General features: G+C 40.8%; 2 protein-coding genes across 6 annotated transcripts in view; one reads left to right on the top strand and one right to left on the bottom strand.

Moving 5' to 3' along the window:
• LOC128733137 (uncharacterized) overlaps nt 1-24,506 on the bottom strand; it is a 159,522-nt gene that overhangs the window by 45,249 nt on the left and 89,767 nt on the right. For all 5 annotated transcript variants that reach the window (XM_053826767.1, XM_053826766.1, XM_053826763.1 and 2 more), the window contains exon 2: nt 12,963-13,075. In XM_053826767.1, the coding sequence (XP_053682742.1) occupies nt 12,963-13,075 (113 nt within the window). The remainder of the gene's footprint in view (nt 1-12,962; nt 13,076-24,506) is intronic.
• On the top strand, nt 14,485-14,910 carry LOC128745921 (uncharacterized). Its single transcript, XM_053842982.1, has one exon. It carries the CDS (start codon nt 14,485-14,487, stop codon nt 14,908-14,910), a length of 426 nt encoding a protein of 141 aa, XP_053698957.1.

The following is a 24,506-nucleotide window of genomic DNA, read 5'->3' as shown; positions in this document are numbered from 1 at the left end:
CGGTACAAACAATATGCAGTAATTCGAATTAAATTGTTTTGACGATTAGCGGCGACTGATGCAGGATGACAAATTCCAATTGAAAGCTGATTTAGCTGGGATGCAAACCAAGCGGGAGCCGGAATGATCGGCGAGGTGGGATGGTGGCGGAGGAGCTATACGCCTTTTATCTACCACAACTCTAGCCGATTGTAATTTTTCTTCCGTATTTGCTCGACCTACCTGGGATCCAGAAATTGTTATTCAGCTTTAATCGGTGCAGATGCTTCTAGTGTTGGATTTCAGAGCGAATGAGCGGTTTTATGTGGTGTTGCTATGCTAAAAAATCACTTAAAAACGGAGCGACGATGCGACAGTAAACAAGCACAAGCGCAGGGTTGCCAAAAAAAAAAAATTATACCTCGAGACCAACTGGGAAACCTATCTATCTCTTACTGGTTGCGAAATTTAATGATTTGTTTAACCCTCTAACGGGCAACATCGTAAAAACGATGCGTTCGAGCAAATGATTACTTTATCATGAAAGTACACTCAAAAGAAGCTCGAGTGTTGATTTTCATGGGAAAATATTTATCTGGAGGACCTCTAGGTATGAAATAGTCCAATTTCTCTTTTTAGTTTTTCATGCCTAACGCTCCACCCAGATATTTTTTCAGTTCAAATATGTCACAAAATTGAAAAAAAGCCTGTACATTACTCATAGGAAAAATTTGAGATCGAACATTTAGTACTAGATGTCCTTTTTCTTCAAACGTAAAAACGGGAATATTCGCTCCATATTTTTTTTCGGAATTTTTCGGAATTCTTGTTTTTGAAAGATAATAAATTTTGAACGCATAGTCAGATTGTTGTGATATTAGTATCAACATGTCAGGAAATCTGTTCTGAACATATTTCTCATATTGTCCATTCAAGACAAATTTCATATGTGGCTCTGGAGCTCCAAAAGCGAAGGCCGTCTACAGACGGTCTTACCCGTTAGAGGGTTAACCGTTATGTGTGCGACAAAAAACACCTTTAGCAGGGCGACAAGGGTACCCGGGTACCCAAAATTGATATTGTTATAACATCAACAATTTTAAACCGATTTTGATTAAATAGGTGTCATTTGATTCGTTAATTTATCTAGTTTTGAATTACTTGGCCATTTGGTCATTAAAAGACATACGGGGCCCGAAAATCCGGAATTCCGACAGAGTGTCCGCTGTGAGGTAGAGAACTGATTGTATTGCAGGAAAATCAGTCATGCGGATATAAAAACTCTAAAAATTCATACAATGAACTATTTCATATAATGAGATGAATCAGGTTGGCCATACCGGAGTAGGTTCCTGTGGGGTCATGGGTGGCCAGTAGAGGATTGGAGGTAAAACCTAGCAATATAGGTATCAAAGTTCTTGGAATTAGTTCGGTAGGTGATATTTTTTTAATTTCGATGTATTTTGATTGGTTATTTCGAAAATGATTTCTACGGGGTCACAGATGATACCGCAGGATTCAAGATAATGCTTAGCATTTTCAGAACAGTTCAAAACGTAGAACCATCCGTTATACATTTGGAACCAGTTCCGAAATTATTAATCAGTACTAAACTTGCCATATCGGTTCAAAACATCTAAAAGATCCGCTAAACCAATTCTAATATTGGATTAGGCACCCAACTGGCCATCTGTAACCCTACAGGAACCCGATTCTGGAATGGCCAATGCGATCTGAAGTCACCAATTTATATAATAAGATGAAAAAAGAGTCCAGAATGTCAAGTTCAAAGCTTTGCTGAAAGCTGATATTCTTTCAAAACAAGCGGCTTCCCACGTTTTACCGGACGTTGCTCCGGAATTACCGCTTCCCGGGAACTACATGTCATTTGATGGCCAAATGCTTTATCTAAAGAAAACTAGATAAATGTGCGAATCAAATGCCACTGGTTTCATCAAGATTGGTCCAAGATAGCCAAAGTTATGAACATAGCAAATCATGGGTACCCGGGTACCCTTATCGCCCTCCTACGTAATAAAAAAATTCAAGTGCCTCTCATTGCTAATCCCCTTTATGGATATGCACCAAAAAAACTTGGATTACTTAAGATCAACGAGTTTTACGATGTCGCAAAATTTCAATGACGTATGTTTTAAATTGAATGAGTTATAACTATTTTAAAACTGAAAAGGTAGCCGGGTACCCTGTTGCACACATAACGGTTAAAGAAACCACTTTAAAATCAGTTCTGTTCAAAAACTTTGCACACGATTTTTTGACGTAGGTCTACGTCTTTGTTTACTATACTTGGACTGGGTAGCACTTAGTGAAAACAAAAATAGAAGTGTAACGTTTGAATGAAAGATTTCAAATGGTTATAACTACTAAACTACTGAACGAAACTGCACAATTTATATGTCGTTGGATAGATAAAATGACCAGCAATTTTATGGGGAGGATAAGAGAGCAATTTTATGGAGGGCGAAAGAGGGGGGCTCTTATACAAATGAAACACAAATTTCCTCAAAACTCTAGAACTAATCAAGCAAATGGAACCAAATTTGGCATGAGGGGGTTTTAGAAGGCAGAAATTTTTTCTATGGTGTACTGAGATTCATCCGTCTTTTAACAGGAGGGAGGGGGGCTCCTATACAAATGAAACACAAATTTCCTCATAACTCGAGATCTAATAAAGCAAATAGAACCAAATTCGGCATGTGGCATGTGGCATGAATTTATTGTATGATGGTTTGAGACCACTCAGCCCAGTGGTATGATGATAAGGACTCTTATACAAATAAAACAGAAATTTTTGCGTATGTGCCTGCTATGTAACAAGCGGTAAGCTGTGAAAGTAAACTAGTAAAACCTTCTCGGAGCAAGAGACAGTGAATGGACGTCGCTAACTTACGTACCAGTTGCCATTTATGTCAAAAAACGAAGGACATTCGAATGGCACATATTTGCGATAAACGTGCTTTGGCTTTAATGTTATCTGTAACCATTGGCCCTTTCAAAGGCCAGAAGCGAGTTAAAGTAAGATTATTGAAACATGTCAAGCTACGCATAATCATATTTAGTATAATAATCTGTGGGCTGGTCATTCATTACTATTTAAACCTTTATGATGCACACCAGTGATTTTTAAAAGAAATCTCTATGTCTCAGAGGTTGCAGACGTTGTACCTATGAACGTATTTTCAAAGCCACCATCATTGCATTCAACGAGAAATTTCGCTCTACTCTTTTAAACATTAACTTAAACAATGTCACTTACAGATTCTTGTGAACATACATATACCAGAGATGCAGTTTACATTAGTATTTGATCTAATGATCTGATATAGTCCTACGTCACCCTTTCGTACAACCCTTAGGGCTGTATACCCTGTAGTTTTTATTGCTTTCAAAACTTCTACAAAGTTATTCAGTATGTTAAAATACACTATGAAGATTGTTTATCACTAGGATGCATATGAATGATATCTAACACAGCATTAACATTGAATTAAGTTACGAAGACGTGCCGATTTCTATATGAGCATTTCCTGCTAAAAACGCTTAAAAAGCTTTTTTGACTCGACTATTTTGATTGGAATGATTGAAAAAACTTTCTAAACTCAACGTTTCCAAATATATCTATAAGCAAACGAAAATAGGGCTTGGCAGAAAGGGTCTCCTTTGAAAAAGGAGGTACCAATTGACACCAAATTAGGATTTTTGCTTTCTGATTCAAAACGAAATTTGGTTCAAATCTGTGAAGGTTATCGGATATAGGATTTTTCGTAGAAATTGACCCTAATATACGATTTTTAGACTTTACATTTGCAATAATTTGAGAACGGCTGGGTCTAAGAATTTAATTCAAAATGATGCGTATAGAATACAATTTTATTCGTTTTACAGAAAACATTTACAGAAAACAGATTTCAAAGGTATTCCATAAAATATCGGAAAGAGTGTTCATAAGTAGCTCTTCGTCAGCTGTTAGGGCATAATTTAAGCTATTTTTTGAAAAATAACTCAAATAGGCGGGCATATTTTGAGAAAATTAACATTTTATGATTATTATCATGCTTTGCGAAGCTTTGCGAGCGTGCGGGGCGCTATATCTTGGCATATTTGCGATGATAAGAGGAAATGCTTATCATCTTAGGGACTGTAGTTTTCAAGTAGTGATTGGTTAACCTTAGAGCGGTCGCGTTAAAAAAAGTTACATAAGCGGTCGCGTCGTGTACTGAGTACACGGCGAATAATACTACCTATATCTCAGGACTGACATGAAATAGAAGGTTACGGTTTTCGACAAAGTTGTTTATCAATTTAAGACGCATCTGGAAACGAACAATAAAGTTTGAAAACTGATCCGCTAGATGGCGCAAATGGCGACCAAAACAAATGATTCTAGAATCTCGATACTAGAATCTCTAATATCTCGGGACTGAGAAGAGATAGACGATTGCTGTCTTTGGCAAAGTTGTTTATCTGGACGAGATCAATCTGACTGCGGATAACAAAATTCGGAACTGATACGGTAGATGGCGCTTATAACGAGCATATTGAGATTTTTTTGGAATATCTCAGAGTCGTGACGAAATAGACTGTTATTGTGTTCTACAAAGTTATTTGTTCGAACAAGACACATTTGGAAATTCATAACAAAGTTTGAAACTGTCTCAGTAGGTGGCGCGCGTGGTCAAATTATAATCTTATGATGATATCTCATGACCATGATACGATAGAAAGTGGCGGTTTTTGACAAAGTTGTGTGTCTAGACAAGACGAATTTGAAAATGATCGGTCAAATTCAGAACTGTCCCGCTAGATGTCGCAGTTGGTAAAATCATATTTCTTTTTGCGATATCTCAGCTTATGTCGAATAAACGGTAAAATGGCTTATCTGGTCTGGAAAAGAACACCAAAATGTTTGTAAATAGTATTCTTTTGACGATTTTCCCAAAACAGAGTTTGTGAATCATCGACAATGTTGACAAACTGAATAATGCACATATCACCTAGGGATACATGATACTTATTCAACTTACCCAAGTAGCACACTTACGATACTTTTATTTAAATCAATTTATTAATGACTCACATTAGTTGTATAACAATTAGTTGTACAGTTTTATAATGAGTATGTTATTAGGGAAGCTTGCTATGGTATGTTGAGGTAATGCTTTAAACATTAGAATGTTAGAATTATTTATTTATTTATTTATTTATTATTAACTTTCTTCATCTGACCTTATGTCTAAGTGAAGGTTTGAACGGGAAAAGCCGGTTTGAGTTGAGATTAATAACCTCATTCTCAAATCGGCACAAAAACCCATTATCTTTTCACGATTAATCAATTTAACGTTAACATTTAACTTATTACATAGAAATATAAACCAAATACAGAAAACATTAAATTCGTATCATATTAAACATGTCTTAATCCTATTTTTAAAAGTATTCGTCGAAATCGTAAAATCAAATTGGTCATACACGTCATTAAAAACACTGCACATCGCCTGGATTGGTTCGTGTTGTCCGTATTGCGTACGATGATAAGTAGGCCGAAGAAATTCTCGGGATCTGAGCGGACGTGGCATAATGTTAACGTCAATGCAGGACAGGAGTTCAGGGGAATCGATTTCGCTCTTTAGGAGTTGAGCAACGAAGACAGCTCTTGATACAAATCTCCTGCTGCTCAGCGTTTCGATATTAAGTAACCTGCATCTGTCCTCATATGGTGGGAGATTCCTAGGGTCCGACCATGGAAGATGTCTCAGCGCGTATCTGACGAATCTACGTTGTACAGCCTCGATTCTGGCCGACCAAGTATATGTAAACGGACACCACACCACAGAAGCCATGTCAAGAATCGATCGCACCAACGAAAAGTATAAAGCTCGCAAACAATGTAGATCACGGAAATCGTCGGCTATGCGCATTATGAAGCCTAAATTGCGATTCGCTTTAGAAATGATGTTAGAGTAGTGGTTTTGAAAGGTCATTCTAGAATCCAGTTCAACCCCTAAATCTTTAACAACACAGACACGTTCAAGGCGGGACCCTTCGATCTCGTAAGCGTACACGATTGGAGTCTTGCTTCGACTAAAGGTGATGACTGACATTTTGACACACTGACGGTAAGATTATTCAGGTGACACCACTCTGTAAACAGATTAATATAATCTTGCAGTTGTTTGCAGTCTTCGGCAGATCGCACAGTGAGGAACATTTTTAAATCATCTGCATACAACAGCTTGCAGCCAGGAGGTATCGCAAAGCAAACATCGTTAAAGAATATAAGGAATAGTAACGGTCCTAAGTTACTTCCCTGTGGAACTCCTGATCGATTACAAAAACTGTACGATTCAGTAGAGCCTAACTTTACTGAGAGTTGTCGATTTGTTAAGTAACTCTTAAGCCAGCGGACAAAGCCATCAGAAACTCCTAGATGATTCAGTTTTCGAAGCAGAATTTGGTGATCAATACGATCAAATGCAGCTTTAAGATCCGTGTAAATGGTATCCACTTGCGCAGCGTCTTCAACCTGTCGAAGGCAAAATGAACAGAACTGCAGAAGGTTCGTGTTGATTGAGCGTTTGGGGAAAAAGCCATGTTGTTCTATAGAGATGTACGATTTCACTTTGCTAAGAAGCAGCTTTCCCACAAGAATCTCCAGCAGTTTCGACCCGGCACATAAAGAGGTGATACCTCGGTAGTTTGCAATGTCACGTTTATCCCCTTTCTTGTAGATTGGAAAGACATAGGATCTTTTCCAACACTCCGGGAACTTGTTCTGTTCTAATGACATATTACAAATCTTTTGCAACGGTTTACACAAAGCTCCAGCACATCTTTTTAGCACCACCGAAGGGATTCCATCTGGACCCGCGGAAAAACAAGTTTTCAATTTCGAAAGCCCAGCTTCAATATCAGCTACGGAAAACAGGAGAGGACCAAGGTCCAAAATGTTTTCAGGAACGTAGCGCATCGCAGCATCAATTTGAGAGGATGAGGCTAAAGTCGAATTAAACACACTAGATAGGTGTCCAGCAAACATGTCGCAAGTGGTTTGGATATTGTCAGACGTTGAATTACCGAGAAACATGCTGGAAGGAAAGCCATTCTGTTTACGCTTCTCATTGACAAAGGACCAGAACCGTTTCGGATTTCTTCTAAGGTCGTCTTGTTTTCGCTTCACGTAGCATGAGTACAGATATCGGTTATAAGCCCTATATTCGTTACTTATCAGACAAAAAGTGTGCTTCGTCATGGGATTACGCCTAGTAGTGTACCTTCTCAATGCAGCAGATCTTTGGCGTTTTAAGAACCGAAGTCTACTATTAGACCAAGCTGGCTTCACGCATGGTCGAGGAGCAGGTATGTGCAAACGAAAAGAATTTCTAAGCGTTTCATTAAAACATTCTACAGCTTGATCCACGTTTCTTACACTGTCGAAATCATCCCAATTCACATTCAGTAGTGATTGGTTTAGTGCCATATAATCAGCTTTGCGAAAGTTGAATTCACTTACAGACACGACAGGTTCAAAAGATGCTGGGAGCGAACTGCGCAATGTAAGGAGAAGCGGGGGGTGGAATCGATCGGCTTCAACTATCGCTTCGTGTGCTTCAGATAAACTGCACGCGTCTGATGCTACTTCATTCATGAATACTAGATCTAATGTCCGGTTTCTACTATTATAATGTTGACACTATTATATGTTGACACTTACCATAAAACAATACAAAACGAGCATTTGTTTGTTTTATTTCCTGCTATGATAATGAGAATGAAAAATGTACATTAGATTCCTAACAATTCTATAATATTCTTATTACGGTCACTTATATCATACAGGAAATAACACACACGTAATACAAGGAAAGAGTAAAGAATTCGAGCCCAATGAAAAAAGCAAGCTGTTTTGCAAATGAGTATCAAGAGAGTGCACTTCAGTCGTGTTGTCGCGTTAGCAAAACAAATAGCTTTGGTTTTATCATCACGCACACGTTAATAATTGCAAGCATCAACGTTGCCATTATGCCTGTCTGCCAAGTTAACTCCGGGATACGTTGCTGGCCCAACAAGCCACTCGTCGTATGTTCGAGTCTCGACTGGGCGGTGCCGCTTCAGAGTTAATAGGATCTTTGCACTAACCCAGTGATTTTCCTGTACTCTAATAACCGGCAGCGATATCTATCGATAAAGAAGGGTCAAGTTCTGAAGGACGTTTATATCCATGCATGGTTTTGCTTTGCTGATAAATCTAGATTTTACCAGATTTTTTATTGCATGCCAGACAAAGTTCTAAATCTTCCAGATATTTGGTAATGTCCCAGATTTTTGCCAGATTTTTGTTTCTCCGTTCTGCAAAGGAGTCATCGCTCCTAATTTCAGACAACATTTTGTACCGGCGTTGATCAAAACTGGCAAGACGTTTCCCGAAAAAGTCCTCCCCATCGGTCAAATTGATCGCCAGATTTTGACATTTATTCGTGTTTGCCAGGTTTTCGAATAAACCTATTAGCGACCCTGGGAAGAATAGGGACTCAAACACTCTAAAATATTTTTTTAAGAATGTGATGGAAACGCAGCACGGGTTTCCAGGAATCTTGTTCTGGTGATATTTCTATATAGACGATGTAGACGACGAAATTGCTTCGTCAAAAGCATTTTGATCAGTCTGTGCTCTTCATCTTGTCTTTTGATAAAAGTTGAAGCAATACGTATCAATTGCTTCTTTCAGGAAACCATAAAAATAGCTGTTGATTGACTGGAATTGACAACGCAATCGATGATGAAAAGGACAACGATACGTTATCTAACGTGTTTTGACTACAGAAACCACTTTGTAGCGAACAGCAGTGTTCTATGCCATCATGGTTCCGCAATATTCCGAAAATAATTTGATTTTCTCATCATCTCCACCTACTACTACCAGGGATGGTTCGATCACTTTGACTCAATTTTGATTCATTTGACAGTGCCGTCTCAGCCGAGCAAAATATGACAATGTTACATATGGGACATTTGTAGAACTAGTTCTAATCTACAATTTTTCTGAACTAAGTTTTGCTGTATCTTTTGTAGTTACGGTGCTACAACGCTAGTAACTCATCAGTGACTAAATGAACGTTCATTTAGTCACTAATAAGATACTAGCATTGTAGCGCCGTAACTACAAAAGATACAGCAACATTTTATTCAGCAAAATTATAGACAATAACCTATTCTACAAATATTTCATATATAACTTTGTCATATTTGGCCCCGTTAAGATGGTACTGTTAAATGAATCTAAATTGAGTCAAAGTGATCGAACCATCCCTGACTACTACTTCATTCCGAATTTAATTTACCTTCATCGGAAGCATATTGACATGATAAACAACTTTGTCGAAAACATCAACCTTCTATCTCGTCATGGTTCGGAAATATCGCCAAATGAATTAAATTTCACCGTATACTCCATCTAGCGGACTAGTTCCAAACTTCAGAGTTCGTTACCAAATGCGTCTTGGCTTTACAAACAACTTTGTAGTAAATAGTAACCTTTTAGCTCATTACGGTTTTAAAATATTCTTAAATGAATTTAATTGCTTCATTATTAGCGCCATCTAGCGAATCAGTTCCGAATTTTGTTGTATATCACGGGATGTGTCTTAACAAGATAAGCAACTTTGTCGAAAGTCGCAACCTTCTATCTATTCACAAACTTGAGTTATTGCCCGCCGTGTACTCAGTACACGACGCGACCGCTTGCGTAACTTTTTTCATTTCAAAAAAGTTACGTTAGTGGTCGCGCTGGTGTACTGAGTACACGCGCGCGGACACACCATTTTTACAAGCATCTTTCGACCACTTTTTTTTATTTCTTTTTTCTATATTTTGGCATCATTAGAAAGAGGAAGAGTAGATCTTCGAATGCAACCAAAACCTGGTGTGATTTGATTAAAATTTCGATGATTTTTTCGCGTTTTTCGAAAACGCGTGTACTCAGTACACTAGCGTGACCGCTCTAGGGTTAATTTCATTTGCTAGCTACTAATGTACTGTATATACTGGACACTATCACTTATTGTTTTTCACTTTCGTATCTTCGGAAGATACGAAAGTAAAAAACAATAAGTGATAGTGTCCAGTATAGGGTATTGTCGTTATCGTCGGGCCACTGTTATGGTCGGGCCATCACGATTTTACAGTTTTAGTAACTCATGATATCTATGATACAACCATTGTAAAACTTCTTACTGTGATAGCTAACTTTTCACAATATTGTGAGTTTCAATCGTGTATTCAAAACACCCGTACTGAATTCAGTGACTAAATCTTACAAAAAAAGTTTTCCAGGCGCAATGAACTTTACTTCAAGAAATGATTCATGAAATGCAATTATCGAGATAAATTTTGAAAATGTATGAAGTGTGTTGTGCTGCACACGAAGACTATAGAAAAATCCCCTCCAGTAAGATGTTTGGGAAGGCTAAGGTGAAATACTAGAAAAGCACTATTTGTAGAGGTTTAAGCGCAGAAGCGCAATAATTGCTAGAGAATATCAGTCATGTAAAATGTGTTGAAATAAAGCAAAATTAATACGATAAAAACCTAGATTTTTGTTGTTGTTTTCATTGTAGTTGTAAACTTCGGAAAAGGCGAGAGTAGCAATATAGATCGCAAAAATTTCGCAAAAATGCAATTAAAAATAGGGTATTTGTACCTATATGAGCCGTTGTTCACGGAATTCATTCTTTTTATGTCTCTATATAGAATTTCAATACGTATGTCTTAGATTTTCTGCGGTGACCCAACCTGCACAACATGGCCCGACTATGACAACATTTTTTGTCTTCACGTAAATGCCTATAACTTTTTTATTTTTCAAGCTATCAGTTCAAAACATTCCGGAAATATACCTTATTCTTAGACCTTTGCAACGATGCATTTAGATTTCCAAAATTCCTTTCGAAACGAAAGTTATGGGCGAATTCCAAAACGTGGCCCAACCACGACGACACTCCCCTATACATTACATTAGTAGTTCAATAGTTCTTACGTTGCACGAAGATACGAAAGTGAAAGTCATTGTGCCAGATTGTAGTTTTAGGTATAATAACCCCAACTTTTGAGTTTTACAGTTCAGGAATTTTATAACAATGCATAAATTGGAAAACATCTTTTCCTACATTTTGATGAACCCTTAAGAATTAATTCTTTTTCACACAAATGGGTGATGATAAAATTTTAAATAAGAATTGAATGGCTTTAATACAATGGGCATTGTTCTTAGTATTTGTTATTTTTAACTACTTTGGATGGATCAAACTTAGCAATATTAGATCATCTGAGAACACTTTGTGTTTAAGAAGTCAACAAAAATAATAACTTAGGCAGATTTAAAACTAATTAGATAGTAAACTAATTCAAGATAATTGATAACATAGTTATGTTAAAGCTTTGATAAAACAAGTTAATCACACAGTCATCGTATCAAGTAATTGAAGTTAAATATAGTATCAGCGTTTTCGAATCGTAATTATTCGGCTCGTTGTGGATTGAACGAGCACTAATATATATAGTTTTCAAACGGTTATTAAAAGAGCAGTCAGATTACGATCACATCACTTATCAAGGTGAATCCCGATCCCACGAAACGTATCCTACTAACAAAACGCAACTCCTTCCTGTAATCTTTGCGGGGATGCAGAGGTTAACACGGTCCCTAAAACAACAAAGATTACGCTAACATTCCTATCCCAATCCCACCTGATTGCAAGGACGTGGCCGGCGCAGTTATTGATCCTTTAAATATCGACTCACTGAATTTTGCACAGTGAGAATGATCGGTCACTCCCAACCCCATAAGCTAATGCTTTCCGAAGCTCTTTTTCAGTGTTATTTTTTCTGAAAATACATCTAATTTCCCACAACTTTTCCTCTGACGCCATTTTGATCAAATAAGAAGTTTTAAGACATAATTTAAAAAAAATCTCATTTCAAGATACGTCCTACTGAAAAGTTATTCTTGGTGAAATCAAATATGTTTAATGGAAAATGAATTCTTGTGTGGTAACCAATACATCAGCAAAACCTTATTTCAATCAAAATTAATCGAGACAAACCGATTTGCTATTTGAACTGGAAATGCCCACATCAAATAAGATGGTATAACAAAGGTTCATTTCACCACTAGGTGGATTGAATCGGATTTTATATAAGAATCACTCAAAATCACAAGGTGTTCTTTGCCGATTCAGAGTTACAGTGATTTGAAGCAAGCAACCTCCGATTTTTCATAAATAATCAAGATTAGGTTTCATTGAAACAGTGAGTCACGATGCATTTCAAAAACACTGTGCGCTTAAAAGTGTTTTCAAATTTTTCGTTTTTCTCATTATTACCTACACTAGATAAACCAATATTAGTATCATAGCAGCAACAAACAAAGGAGCTTACAGTGTTACGGTCAAATAACTAGAATATTTTACGCCATTTTAAACTTATATTTCCTTAATTAGCGTTAACAATTATACGAAAAATTGAAAAGTTGGCAACACTGTTATAAAAAAAACTTTATTATATACGGTATACATACTTTCACCACGATAACAAACTGTTTTTACATTGCAAAGAGACTTAGTGCTTCAAGAAAATGTAATTTTACTCTTATTCTTATAGCGATTATTTATGAAAAATCGCTTGTTTCTTTCTTCAAATCGCTATCGTAGGGTTAGTTATGAATCAGGTATTAGTCAGAGAAAGCTAAGCTATTTTTCTTATTCTAACCACTAACGATGTCTAATTTACAACAACGGTTGTTATAATTGATCTAATGATTAACAACCGCTGTTAGAGAGGTTGGTAACCAAATAACATGGTCTGTTATAATTTTGCTAGGTCCTCCTGATCGGGTATTCATTGCTTTCTAGTTTGTCAAATATTAGCTTTCTAGTTTGTTATATACTAGAGCGGTTAGCATAACTTACAGTTTTGTTTTAAGTACATTCGATATATTAGGCAAAACACTGATGTTCTGCGTTGTAATGATAGTCATATGCGTAGTAAAGATTGTTATGAAAAGCACCGTAAAACTTGACATCTGAAAAAGAAAAAAAAACATTTGTGAATATTATAAGAATTTAGTAGAAATAATAGCGTATGAAGAAAGTTCGTATTTTTCATTCGGTCCTTGGCAAGACGACGAGATAGGCATGGACGAATGACTCACGACAGGAATGATTCCTGCTCAGAAGATAAAAAGAGAAGAGAAAAATTCAAACTGTGCTCAGTCTTCAACGCGATTTATTCTTCTCCATTTCATTTTGACTTTTCTGTTTTTTACTGAACGCAGTTGTCTGAGCAACCGCACATTGTGCTACTCATTGAGGAGCAACAGAATATTAATACACTTTGAATACGTTGATACGATGCTCTGACGTATGACAACTACGGGAAGTTTTAACATGGGTAGTGCGTTGAGAAAAAACGACGATTGTAAATAGCGGTCATTGCCTTCAGAAAAATATTCATCCATTAATGCAGCTGAATCATGATTCTTACATTTAGTATATTCAGTTGAGTTTGGCTGCCTGTGGACGCAACTGCATCTATATTGTCAGGCATGTCACAACGGCAACAGTGCGAAACATGTTATTTAGACATTTAGACATTTGACGCGCACCTACAGGAAAGTTCCATTATAAACAAAGATAATTCTCCGCTAAGATTCAAAATTTAACGACTTTTGATTGCCTTGACGCTTCTGAGTCTATAGTTTCTGTACGCGCACCGGTTGTTTTGTTTTCACGCTTACTGCTGTAGCTACCGAGAGAACCGAGAGCGAAACCGAAAGTTGCTCATTTAAAGAGCGCAATAAGAAGTTTTTCTGCGTGTCAGTTTTTCTCTTTATGTTTAGTCTGTTTCTCCTTGTATGGATTTATTTCTCATTTCTGACAGCGGTTCTGCTTATTGTGTTGGGAAAAAAGTTGCACTTTTTGCACAATGAGTGACGAAATAACAAGCCTGACTCACGATTTGTTCAAATGAACCTATTCATAGGGAAGAGCGCTTAAACGAACTACTTTCGAAAAAGAACCATAGTTTCTCGAACGTAGCGAAGGCAACACGAACTTTGGTTCGCGAATCTTTGTTTACCGAGCAGTTTACAAGCATTTCAACTTAGCGAACCGTGATTTGCATGCAGCGCCTGTATCTTGCATGCATTTTGTGGTTAAGATATCTATAACCCTTTAAGCCCGAGCCCACACAATTGTGTAGGTGAGATATGACTAATTTTAAACAAATTTCATTTCCTCTCTGAACGTCGTACTTTTACATATGTGGCACCAATCTCTTGTGTAAACATCGTATCTCGTAGAAAAAATAGAAAATAAACGAGAAGTTTTCGACTTCTGGGGACCAATCTATCTGAAGCCTCGTCATCGTCGAGATACACCACCGAAAGCCTACGTATCAGTATTTATCTGTTTCGCCACTAAGGCGGTACATATGGAATTGGTGGCAGATCTAAGCACTGCAAAATTCATGCAGGCATTTCGTCGCTTTGTTTCACGCCGGGGCCTGTGTTCCGATGTTTATATCGACAACGGTAAAAATTTCGTCGGTGCGGCAAATGAGCTACATCGCCTCATGCGATCTGAGGAATCCAAGCAGACCATGGCTATCGAGTGCTCCAGCAATGGCATAAGATGGCATTTTAATCCACCGAAAGGTTCTCATTTTGGTGGCCTATGGGAGGCTGCTATCCGGTCTGCCCAGAAACACTTTGTGCGGGTTCTCGGTGAACATAAATTGGCATACGACGACATGCAAACCCTCCTGGCACAAATCGAGTGTTGCTTAAACTCGCGCTCACTCATCAAGTTGACGGACGGTCCGTCGGACATCCAGACTCTTACACCCGGTCACTTTTGACGTAGGACTACGTCTTACGGCAAGTTTTGAGATAGGGTGTCATTCCAAAAAATCAAAAAATGCGAGCGGCACGAAAAATGAAAGGTTTTGAGCGCTAATAGCTCAGCGGTTTTCCGATCGATTTTCAATATTCTTACACCAATCGATCGGAAAATCTTCTAAGAATTGACCCAAATGAAGAAAAGTATGGATTCTTGATGTTGAACTATTGAAAAATTGAAAATAATGAACCTATGTTTTACCAGAATTCTCGCTTCGTGATTGGTTGGAAGATTCTTTACGATGATCTAAACCTATACCAATTTGATATCTGTGCTTGGGAAGTAAGTCAAAACAAGTGACAAAACTTTCTCATTTCAAGATTTCTTAACACCGCGGTTCAACCTAGACCATTTTGATGTCCTTGCTTGGGAAGTACGCCGGAGAGAGTGACAAAACCTCCTCGTGCCAACAGATTTCTTACGAACGCGATTAAACCTAGTCCAATCTGATGTCTGTGTTAGGGAAGTGTGCCAGAAAAAATGAAACAAGTTCGTCGTCCCAACAGATCCCAAATTCTTTACTGTGTGACGATTAAACCTCGGCGAATTTGATATCTGTGTTGGAAAAATGTGCTACAGCACACGTTATAATACGACTCTGTTATAATACGATTCTGTATGAATACGCAAGCTTGCCGTTTCATTAGAAGTGTAGTGAAAAGATGTGCTGTTGATAAAATAGGATTGAATTGGTGAAATCCTTTCAACGTGGGAAACCATGGATAATAAAAACAATCTTTAATTTCAGTAAAGTGGCAGGAAAGTAATAGTTTGTGTTCTTGATTTTGTTAAATTGTTTTCAAATGCACAATCTTTTGAGAATTGAACGTTTGCAATGTTACTGCTTTGATAAATGTTACATACAACGCATGTAGCATGTATATATGTTGCATATAGCATGTATACATGAAGAATCGAATGATTACAAGCATGAATACATGCTACTATCACTACAAAGAGACTTACGTAGTCCTGCGTCACCTATATATGCGGTCGTGTCTTGTACACAACCCCTTTGATTTTTAACTGGGACCGCACTAAAGGCTGTTCCCGATTCTAATTACCAAAACATCCCATTCAATCGACTCACCATGTGGCAGCAAATTCAAAAAATGTTTCAGCTAATTTGGAAGCGCTGGCATATGGAGTGCATATTAGCATATGGAGTATTCACATACTCTTCAACCTCGAACAAAATGGTTTAATACACCAGTGGAATTTCGAAAGGATCAACTGGTGCTCATTCTTGATGAAAACCAGCCTCCAACACGTTGGCCAACTGCTCGCATCCACGATTTACACCCTGGAAAGGACGGTATAGTGCGAGTAGTAACACTTCAAACCGCTACTGGATTTGTCACACGTCCCGTAGCAAAAATTTGCCTACTTCCAATCCCTGTAGAAGAAGAAACACTGCCATCTAGCAATGCCACAAATCAATAACCATAACAACCAGACCGCGTTTTTTCGGAATCAACCAGCATTCGATCTTATAAAAGTAGAGACACGTCAACCCAGCATGGTTTTCGCAGGAGCGAATCAACCACTTCAATATCAACGAGAAAATATCAACCTACAACTGTATATCGGAATAATAATGAAAATTCAAGGCCCTCGAACGGCAGGGCCCAGGTGAGGACCTGTCCATTGCTTTTATATTTTTGAAACCCTCTACCGGGTCTAATATTTCTTTTCATGTCGACGAGCTACGGTTTCGACGATTTCTACAGCAAGACGCTTCCCGAGAGATTTACAACTTCCAGAAATGGTTATTTCTGCGGGTGCCAGGATGTTCGCTACCAGACGACAATTCCCCACCAGAACCCGTCATCCGCTACGATGATCATCATCATCAATGGATCCATCATCGTTCCGCTGAGAGACTGATCCGTTATCAGAGAAGGATCACCACTCACCCATAATCGGTCACTCGATATGTGCACTACCTGCGAGCCTCGGGCAGCTGCATCAATACCGATCAGTACAATCTACATCGCTCACTAGATCAGTAACATAAGGCTTCAAGGAACCGTCGCGACGCTTCGCCGGTCGAAAATATTTCTATTATCTTCAGTCTAAAATTTAAAATTTAAGCAAATAAATTATAGTTAAATTTAGTTAAACCATAACGTACGCAGTACTATTTGATATAATTAATTTCGCATCGAACAATAAACGGTTTGTGTATCTCTAAAGGACAATCGAGTTATCATTATATGCGTGGCCCGCGACAAGCAACTAGAGTCCGCATCGCAACAACGGAAGGAACGTTCCGTTAAAATTTGCGCCACTGTTCTCCCGAGTTCGAACAAATGTATTTCATGAAAAGATAGTCATTAGCTTGATCGCATCGTTTTTACAATGTTAGTGGGTTAGGAAAACAAAACGAGGTCGAAAAATAGTGCAAAAGCTGCGCCACAAACATGCTTGAGAATGGGAAATATAATCGATATGATTTCCAGTGCTTGTCATTTTTGATTTATTTATTAAAACATGATACAAGACATAAGACATCTGTCCTTTAAAATGTCACTAACGAAAACAAATCTTACAAAATTACTACCGCGCAACGTTTACTTCCTATTTTTCATATAACATTTCTAAGCTCTAGTATCTATTGATTGAAAAGAGCATCTATTGATGCGCAAAATTTGTATGAAATTTGTATAAATTTATTTGGAAAAATCAACCCACTAGTATTTTTAATCCTATACACCACTATACCTACATGCTTAAATTAACTGCTTTTCTTCGCTTTTTGCTCTTCTTGTACAATTGTGAGTAACAACAAGTGAAGAAAATGACAATTGAAATCTAAAATCAAAGCAAAGAAAAACTTTTCGATTGAATCCCACTATTTAATATTTATTTGCAACAGATACGTAGTTCGCCTACGACGTGCAGGCTTCATCAGTATCTTATTTCAAAGCGTATACGTATGTGTCGCGAATGAATATTAAATAGTGGAATTTAGTCGGTAACAGTTTTATCTTTTCCTTGAATTCAGAGTTCGTATTCCACTAAGAGGCTTCAAAAACTTCAGACAACTGGCATGTTTCTCACTTCGCAGGAGCGAATCAACCACTTCAATATCAACGAGAAAATATCAACCTACAACTGTATATCGGAATAATAAAGAAAATTCAAGGCCCTCGAACGGCAGGGTCCAGGTGAGGACCTGTCCATTGCTTTTATATTTTTGAAACCCTCTACCGGGTCTAATATTTCTTTTCATGTCGACGAGCTACGGTTTCGACGATTTCTACAGCAAGACGCTTCCCGAGAGATTTACAACTTCCAGAAATGGTTATTTCTGCGGGTGCCAGGATGTTCGCTACCAGACGACAATTCCCCACCAGAACCCGTCATCCGCTACGATGATCATCATCATCAATGGATCCATCATCGTTCCGCTGAGAGACTGATCCGTTATCAGAGAAGGATCACCACTCACCCATAATCGGTCACTCGATATGTGCACTACCTGCGAGCCTCGGGCAGCTGCATCAATACCGATCAGTACAATCTACATCGCTCACTAGATCAGTAACATAAGGCTTCAAGGAACCGTCGCGACGCTTCGCCGGTCGAAAATATTTCTATTATCTTCAGTCTAAAATATTGTTAAAATTTAAGCAAATAAATTATAGTTAAATTTAGTTAAATTTCATGAAAAGATAGTCATTAGCTTGATCGCATCGTTTTTACAATGTTAGTGGGTTAGGAAAACAAAACGAGGTCGAAAAATAGTGCAAAAGCTGCGCCACAAACATGCTTGAGAATGGGAAATATAATCGATATGATTTCCAGTGCTTGTCATTTTTGATTTATTTATTAAAACATGATACAAGACATAAGACATCTGTCCTTTAAAATGTCACTAACGAAAACAAATCTTACAAAATTACTACCGCGCAACGTTTACTTCCTATTTTTCATATAACATTTCTAAGCTCTAGTATCTATTGATTGAAAAGAGCATCTATTGATGCGCAAAATTTGTATGAAATTTGTATAAATTTATTTGGAAAAATCAACCCACTAGTATTTTTAATCCTATACACCACTATACCTACATGCTTAAATTAACTGCTTTTCTTCGCTTTTTGCTCTTCTTGTACAATTGTGAGTAACAACAAGTGAAGAAAATGACAATTGAAATCTAAAATCAAAGCAAAGAAAAACTTTTCGATTGAATCCCACTATTTAATATTTATTTGCAACAGATACGTAGTTCGCCTACGACGTGCAGGCTTCATCAGTATCTTATTTCAAAGCGTATACGTATGTGTCGCGAATGAATATTAAATAGTGGAATTTAGTCGGTAACAGTTTTATCTTTTCCTTGAATTCAGAGTTCGTATTCCACTAAGAGGCTTCAAAAACTTCAGACAATTGGCATGTTTCTCACTTCTCTTGAATTTCAATGCAAATTTAAAAATTGCAAATTATCATCACATACACACATACATACACACATGCATACATACATACATACATACATACATACATACATACATACATACATACATACATACATACATACATACATACATACATACATACATACATACATACATACATACATACATACATACATACATACATACATACATACATACATACATACATACATACATACATACATACATACATACATACATACATACATACATACATACATACATACATACATACATACATACATACATACATACGGATGGTAAATGGTTGAATAATGCGCTCCAGAACTATCACGAAGTTCCACAGCCTCTTATTTAGCAACTCCTATCTCTACCTCCTCGTGGTACCATCCGGGATACGCTCCTTAGTGGAAATCGGACAACCGGTGGAAACTAGGGTCGTATGCGGACAGAGAAGGGGGCACTCATGCGAAGGCTGAGTGTAAACTCTCCGCCTGCAAATGACGGATCTCGGTAGTAGCATGTTCGATGAACCTGAAAATACCGAGAACCTGAGCAGAGGGTCCAAAGCCCCCAAAGGAGGATGGTTTTAATAGCTATTATCCATGGCTAAAAGTAAAAACATGAATGGATAAACCCCTAATCCAAGGTGTCATGCGACCCGTGCCGAGGGATGAATGGTGGGGGGGGTTCTATAAATACTCAGCCTCAAACGGAGCCTGTGGAGTACCAGAGCGCCCTCCACAGTAATCAGCCCTTACCGCATCATGAGGGGCTCTGATGTGGCGGACTTTTCTTTCCCCTCAACTCGTGGGATTCTTATGGAAGACAAAATCAAAAATATAACAAGTGTGGATACGGTGGAAAACCCGTTCGCTAGAGGAGGCATCCAGCGTTCTCCACCAAGGGTGGAGAAGGATGCAACTAGGAGCGCTAGTGTGGGTGGCAAAGGCAGCGGTATGCCTACCACGCCGGACACAGCGATGAACGGCCCAGCGCTTATCAGGGCGATGGAGAAAAATAGAGATGCTGTACCTAAAGTGGTAGCAGCGTCACAGCAGCTCGAGGTAATAATCGAGTTCACGTCAGGTCGCGGAAATTTCTCCAAGGACCTGAAGCAGAGCTTGCTCATGCTTCGGAGAACCTTGAATGCAGCGACCAAAACGCACAACGACCTCGTGGCGCGTGCAGGAGAGGCTAAGAAGGTGACCGTGAAGGCGTCGAAGGCAGTACAAACGGACGCTTGCCCGTTGACGGAGTGTCGTAACGCGGCCCAGGAGGCTACGGAAGGCGCTACCAGCAGCGGTAAGGCATCCGCCAAGCGCCCGAGACAGTCCCCGGGGGATAGCACCCCTGGCGGACCGAAAAAACGCCTGATCGGTAAAAGCCCTCAGGCTAGCGGGTTGGCAGAGCTAACCGATGAACCAGCGGGAAGCTCCAAGACAGGTGGCCCGTGGACCGAGGTTAGGGCCAAGAGAAAAGGCGGAGGAGGCTCCAGTAAAAAAACTGCTCCACCTAAACCGGCAAGAAAGCGAGCGAAGAAGGGCGACGCTCTTATCCTGAAAACCGACGGGTCGAAATACTCGGAGGTTCTGAAGGCCATGAGAGGAGACGCCCTACTCAAGGATCTGGGCGCGGACGTACGAAGCATCCGCCGCTCACGCACGGGCGATATGATCCTCGAGTTAAAGAAGGACGCCACAAAAAAGAGTTCCGCATACAAGCCAATAGCGGAAGGAGTGCTCGGGGACGGAGTGAAGGTACGTGCTCTCACACCAGAAGTGACTCTCCAGCTTAAGAACCTGGACGAGATCACCGAAGTGCGTGAGGTCGTACAAGCTCTCAAAGAGCAAAGTGGAGTGGTGGTGGCAACCGAGGCGGTTCGCCTACGCAAGGGTCCGGCCGGGACCCAGGTAGCCACCATACGACTTCCGCTGATTGACGGAAACAAAGCCCTGAAAGCTGCTAGGCTAAAAGTGGGGTGGTCGGTATGCCCACTGAGCGTGTCCAAGCAGTCGGAAGCTTGCTTCCGGTGTTTCGAGCACGGACATAAAGCCTGGAACTGCAAGGGGCCAGATAGGAGCCAGTTGTGCAGGAGATGTGGCAGTGCTGGCCATAAAGCAAAGGACTGCGCGGAGCCTCCTAAGTGCCTGATCTGCACCGGTAAACGGGACGCAAAGCACGTAACGGGAGGTCCAAGGTGCCCGGCCGGTGCGCCGGCGACTAAGCCACGTTCATAGTGCAAGTGACACAACTCAACCTGAACCACTGCAGCACAGCTCAGCAGCTGTTACACCAAGCAGTTTCTGAGTCAGCAATGGACATTGCCATAGTCTCGGATCCATATCGCGTCCCTGCCGGAAACGGCAACTGGGTCTCGGATAGGTCTGCGACGGCGGCTATATGGACAACAAGCAGGTTCCCGGTTCAGGAGGTTGTGTCAACTGCAGACGAGGGATTTGCGGTTGCCAAAGTGGGTGGAGTGTTCTACTGCAGTTGTTATGCTCCGCCGAGTTGGTCTATCGAGCAGTTTACGCGGATGGTAGACCGAGTATCAGTTGTGCTGACTGGTTTAAGGCCGGTGGTTGTGGCGGGCGACTTTAACGCTTGGGCGGTAGAGTGGGGAAGTCGTCGCACGAACCATAGGGGTCGGATTCTGCTTGAAGCTCTGGCAAAGCTTAACGTAGATCTGGCCAACGTCGGCAACACAAGTACCTTCAGTAGGAACGGTGCGGAGTCTATCATCGACGTGACTTTCGGCAGTCCTGGTCTGATAGGAGACTGGCGGGTAGATAATGGCTACACTCACAGTGACCACCAGGCGGTCCGCTATGGTGTCGGTCAGATAACGAGGCGGCAGGCGGCGAGTAGGGCCAACACTCCAACCACCCGTGGATGGAAGACATCATACTTCGATCCCGAAGTATTTGTGGAAGCGATCCGGAGAGAGTGCGGTGATCGCGGTATGCCCGATCCGAACGCTGATCATTTGGTTGAGGTACTGTCGCGAGCATGTGACGCTACCATGCCTAGGAAAGGTCGTCCTAGGTATGGCAGGTCACCGGCTTACTGGTGGACAGATGAAATTGCGGAACTCCGCGGAGCGTGCTTTCGTGCGAGGAGAATTATGCAAAGAGCTCGTTCGGATGAAAGCAGGGCTGAATGTCGAGTAGCACTCGTTGCTGCACGCGCAGCGCTTAAGAGCGGGATAAAAGCTAGTAAACGAGGCTGCTTTGAAAGGTTATGTGCTAGTGCCAATGCGAACCCGTGGGGTGATGCCTACAGAGTCGTAATGGCAAAGACCAAGGGTGTGATGGCGCACGCTGAGCAATCGCCAGAGATGCTGGAGCGGATCATCGAGGGCCTCTTTCCGCGCCACGAGCCAAGGCCCTGGCCCCAGGCCGCTGAGTCGTCCCACGGCCGACGTTCCAGTATCTCAGACCATAGCGTAGGATGGTCGGCCTCCCAGCCGAACATCCAAAGTAACGTGGGCGACGGCGGTTTGGAGGTCGGGGAGGAAGTGACGGTTACGAACGAGGAACTCATTGATATCGCTAAATCCCTAAAGGTGAGCAAGGCACCGGGGCCAGACGGTATCCCGAATATGGCCATTAAAGCGGCTATTTTAGAGGCTCCCGAATTATTCGGGGCAGTAATGAATAGATGCCTGGAAGCTGGCCACTTCCCGGACAGATGGAAGCGACAGAACCTGGTCCTATTGCCGAAGCCGGGAAAACCTCCGGGTGTCCCCTCGTCATATAGGCCGATCTGTCTACTCGATACTGCCGGCAAGGTGCTGGAGAGGGTTATCCTTAACAGACTCGTACAGTACACGGAGGGTACAAACGGTCTGTCAAGGAACCAATTCGGCTTCCGAAAAGGCAAATCTACGGTGGATGCCATCTTGTCTGTCACTAAGACAGCCGAGGTGGCAATCCAGCCCAAGAGGACAGGTATTCGTTATTGCGCAGTTGTCACGCTCGACGTGAGAAATGCGTTTAATAGCGCTAGCTGGGACTCCATAGCCAGCTCGCTTCGGAACGTCCAAGTGCCGGTGTCGCTGTACAGAATTCTGGAAAATTATTTCCAGAATCGTGTGCTATGCTACAACACGGAGGATGGTCAGAAATGCGTTCCAATCACCTCAGGGGTTCCGCAAGGTTCCATACTGGGCCCGGTGTTGTGGAACGTCATGTATGACGAGGTGTTGAAGCTAAAGTTTCCGGTAGGGGTGGCGATTGTCGGCTTTGCGGACGATATCACCTTGGAAGTCTACGGTGAATCTATCAGAGAGGTCGAGTTGACGGCTGCTCACTCTATAAGCATTGTTGAAGATTGGATGCGATCCAGGAAACTGGACCTAGCGCATCAAAAAACGGAGGTTATCGTGGTTAACAACCGCAAGTCGGTGCAGCAAGCAAATATCAGTGTCGGGGACTGCACTATTTCGTCAACGCGGTTCTTAAAACTCCTTGGAGTCATGGTCGACGACAAGCTCAAGTTCGGGAGCCACGTCGACTATGCCTGCAAGAAGGCTTCCACAGCTATTTCGGCATTGTCTCGTATGATGTCTAATAGCTCTGCGGTATATGGCAGCAAGCGAAGGCTTTTAGCCAACGTGGTCCAGTCCATACTCAGGTATGGCGGGCCGGTGTGGTCATCGGCGTTAGGTACCAAAAGCTATCTAGCCAAGCTGGAAAGCACCTATCGTCTCATGTGCTTAAGAGTGGCGAGTGCGTACCGCACAGTTTCACATGACGCAATCTGCGTCTTAGCGGGTATGATGCCTATTGGTATCATCATCAGCGAGGACGTAGAGTGCTTCAACCAACGTGGAACTAGAGGCATACGGAGTACCACAAGATCGGCCTCGATGATCACATGGCAGCGGGCATGGTCTGATTCCACAAAAGGCCGGTGGACACATAGACTTATCCCGGAACTATCCGGATGGGTCAACAGGCGTCATGGCGAAGTCAACTTCCACCTGACACAGATTCTGTCAGGGCATGGTTGTTTTAGACAGTATCTGCACAAATTTGGGCATGCGGAGTCCCCCGAGTGTCCTGAATGCGCGGACGTTGAGGAAACTGCAGAACATGCTTTCTTCATATGCCCTCGTTTCGAGGGC

The sequence above is a fragment of the Sabethes cyaneus genome, chromosome 1 (genome assembly GCF_943734655.1).
Source record: "Sabethes cyaneus chromosome 1, idSabCyanKW18_F2, whole genome shotgun sequence".
Lineage (NCBI taxonomy): Eukaryota > Metazoa > Arthropoda > Insecta > Diptera > Culicidae > Sabethes > Sabethes cyaneus.
Note: the sequence above shows the minus strand (reverse complement) of the source record. Positions and strands in the feature narration are given on the sequence as shown.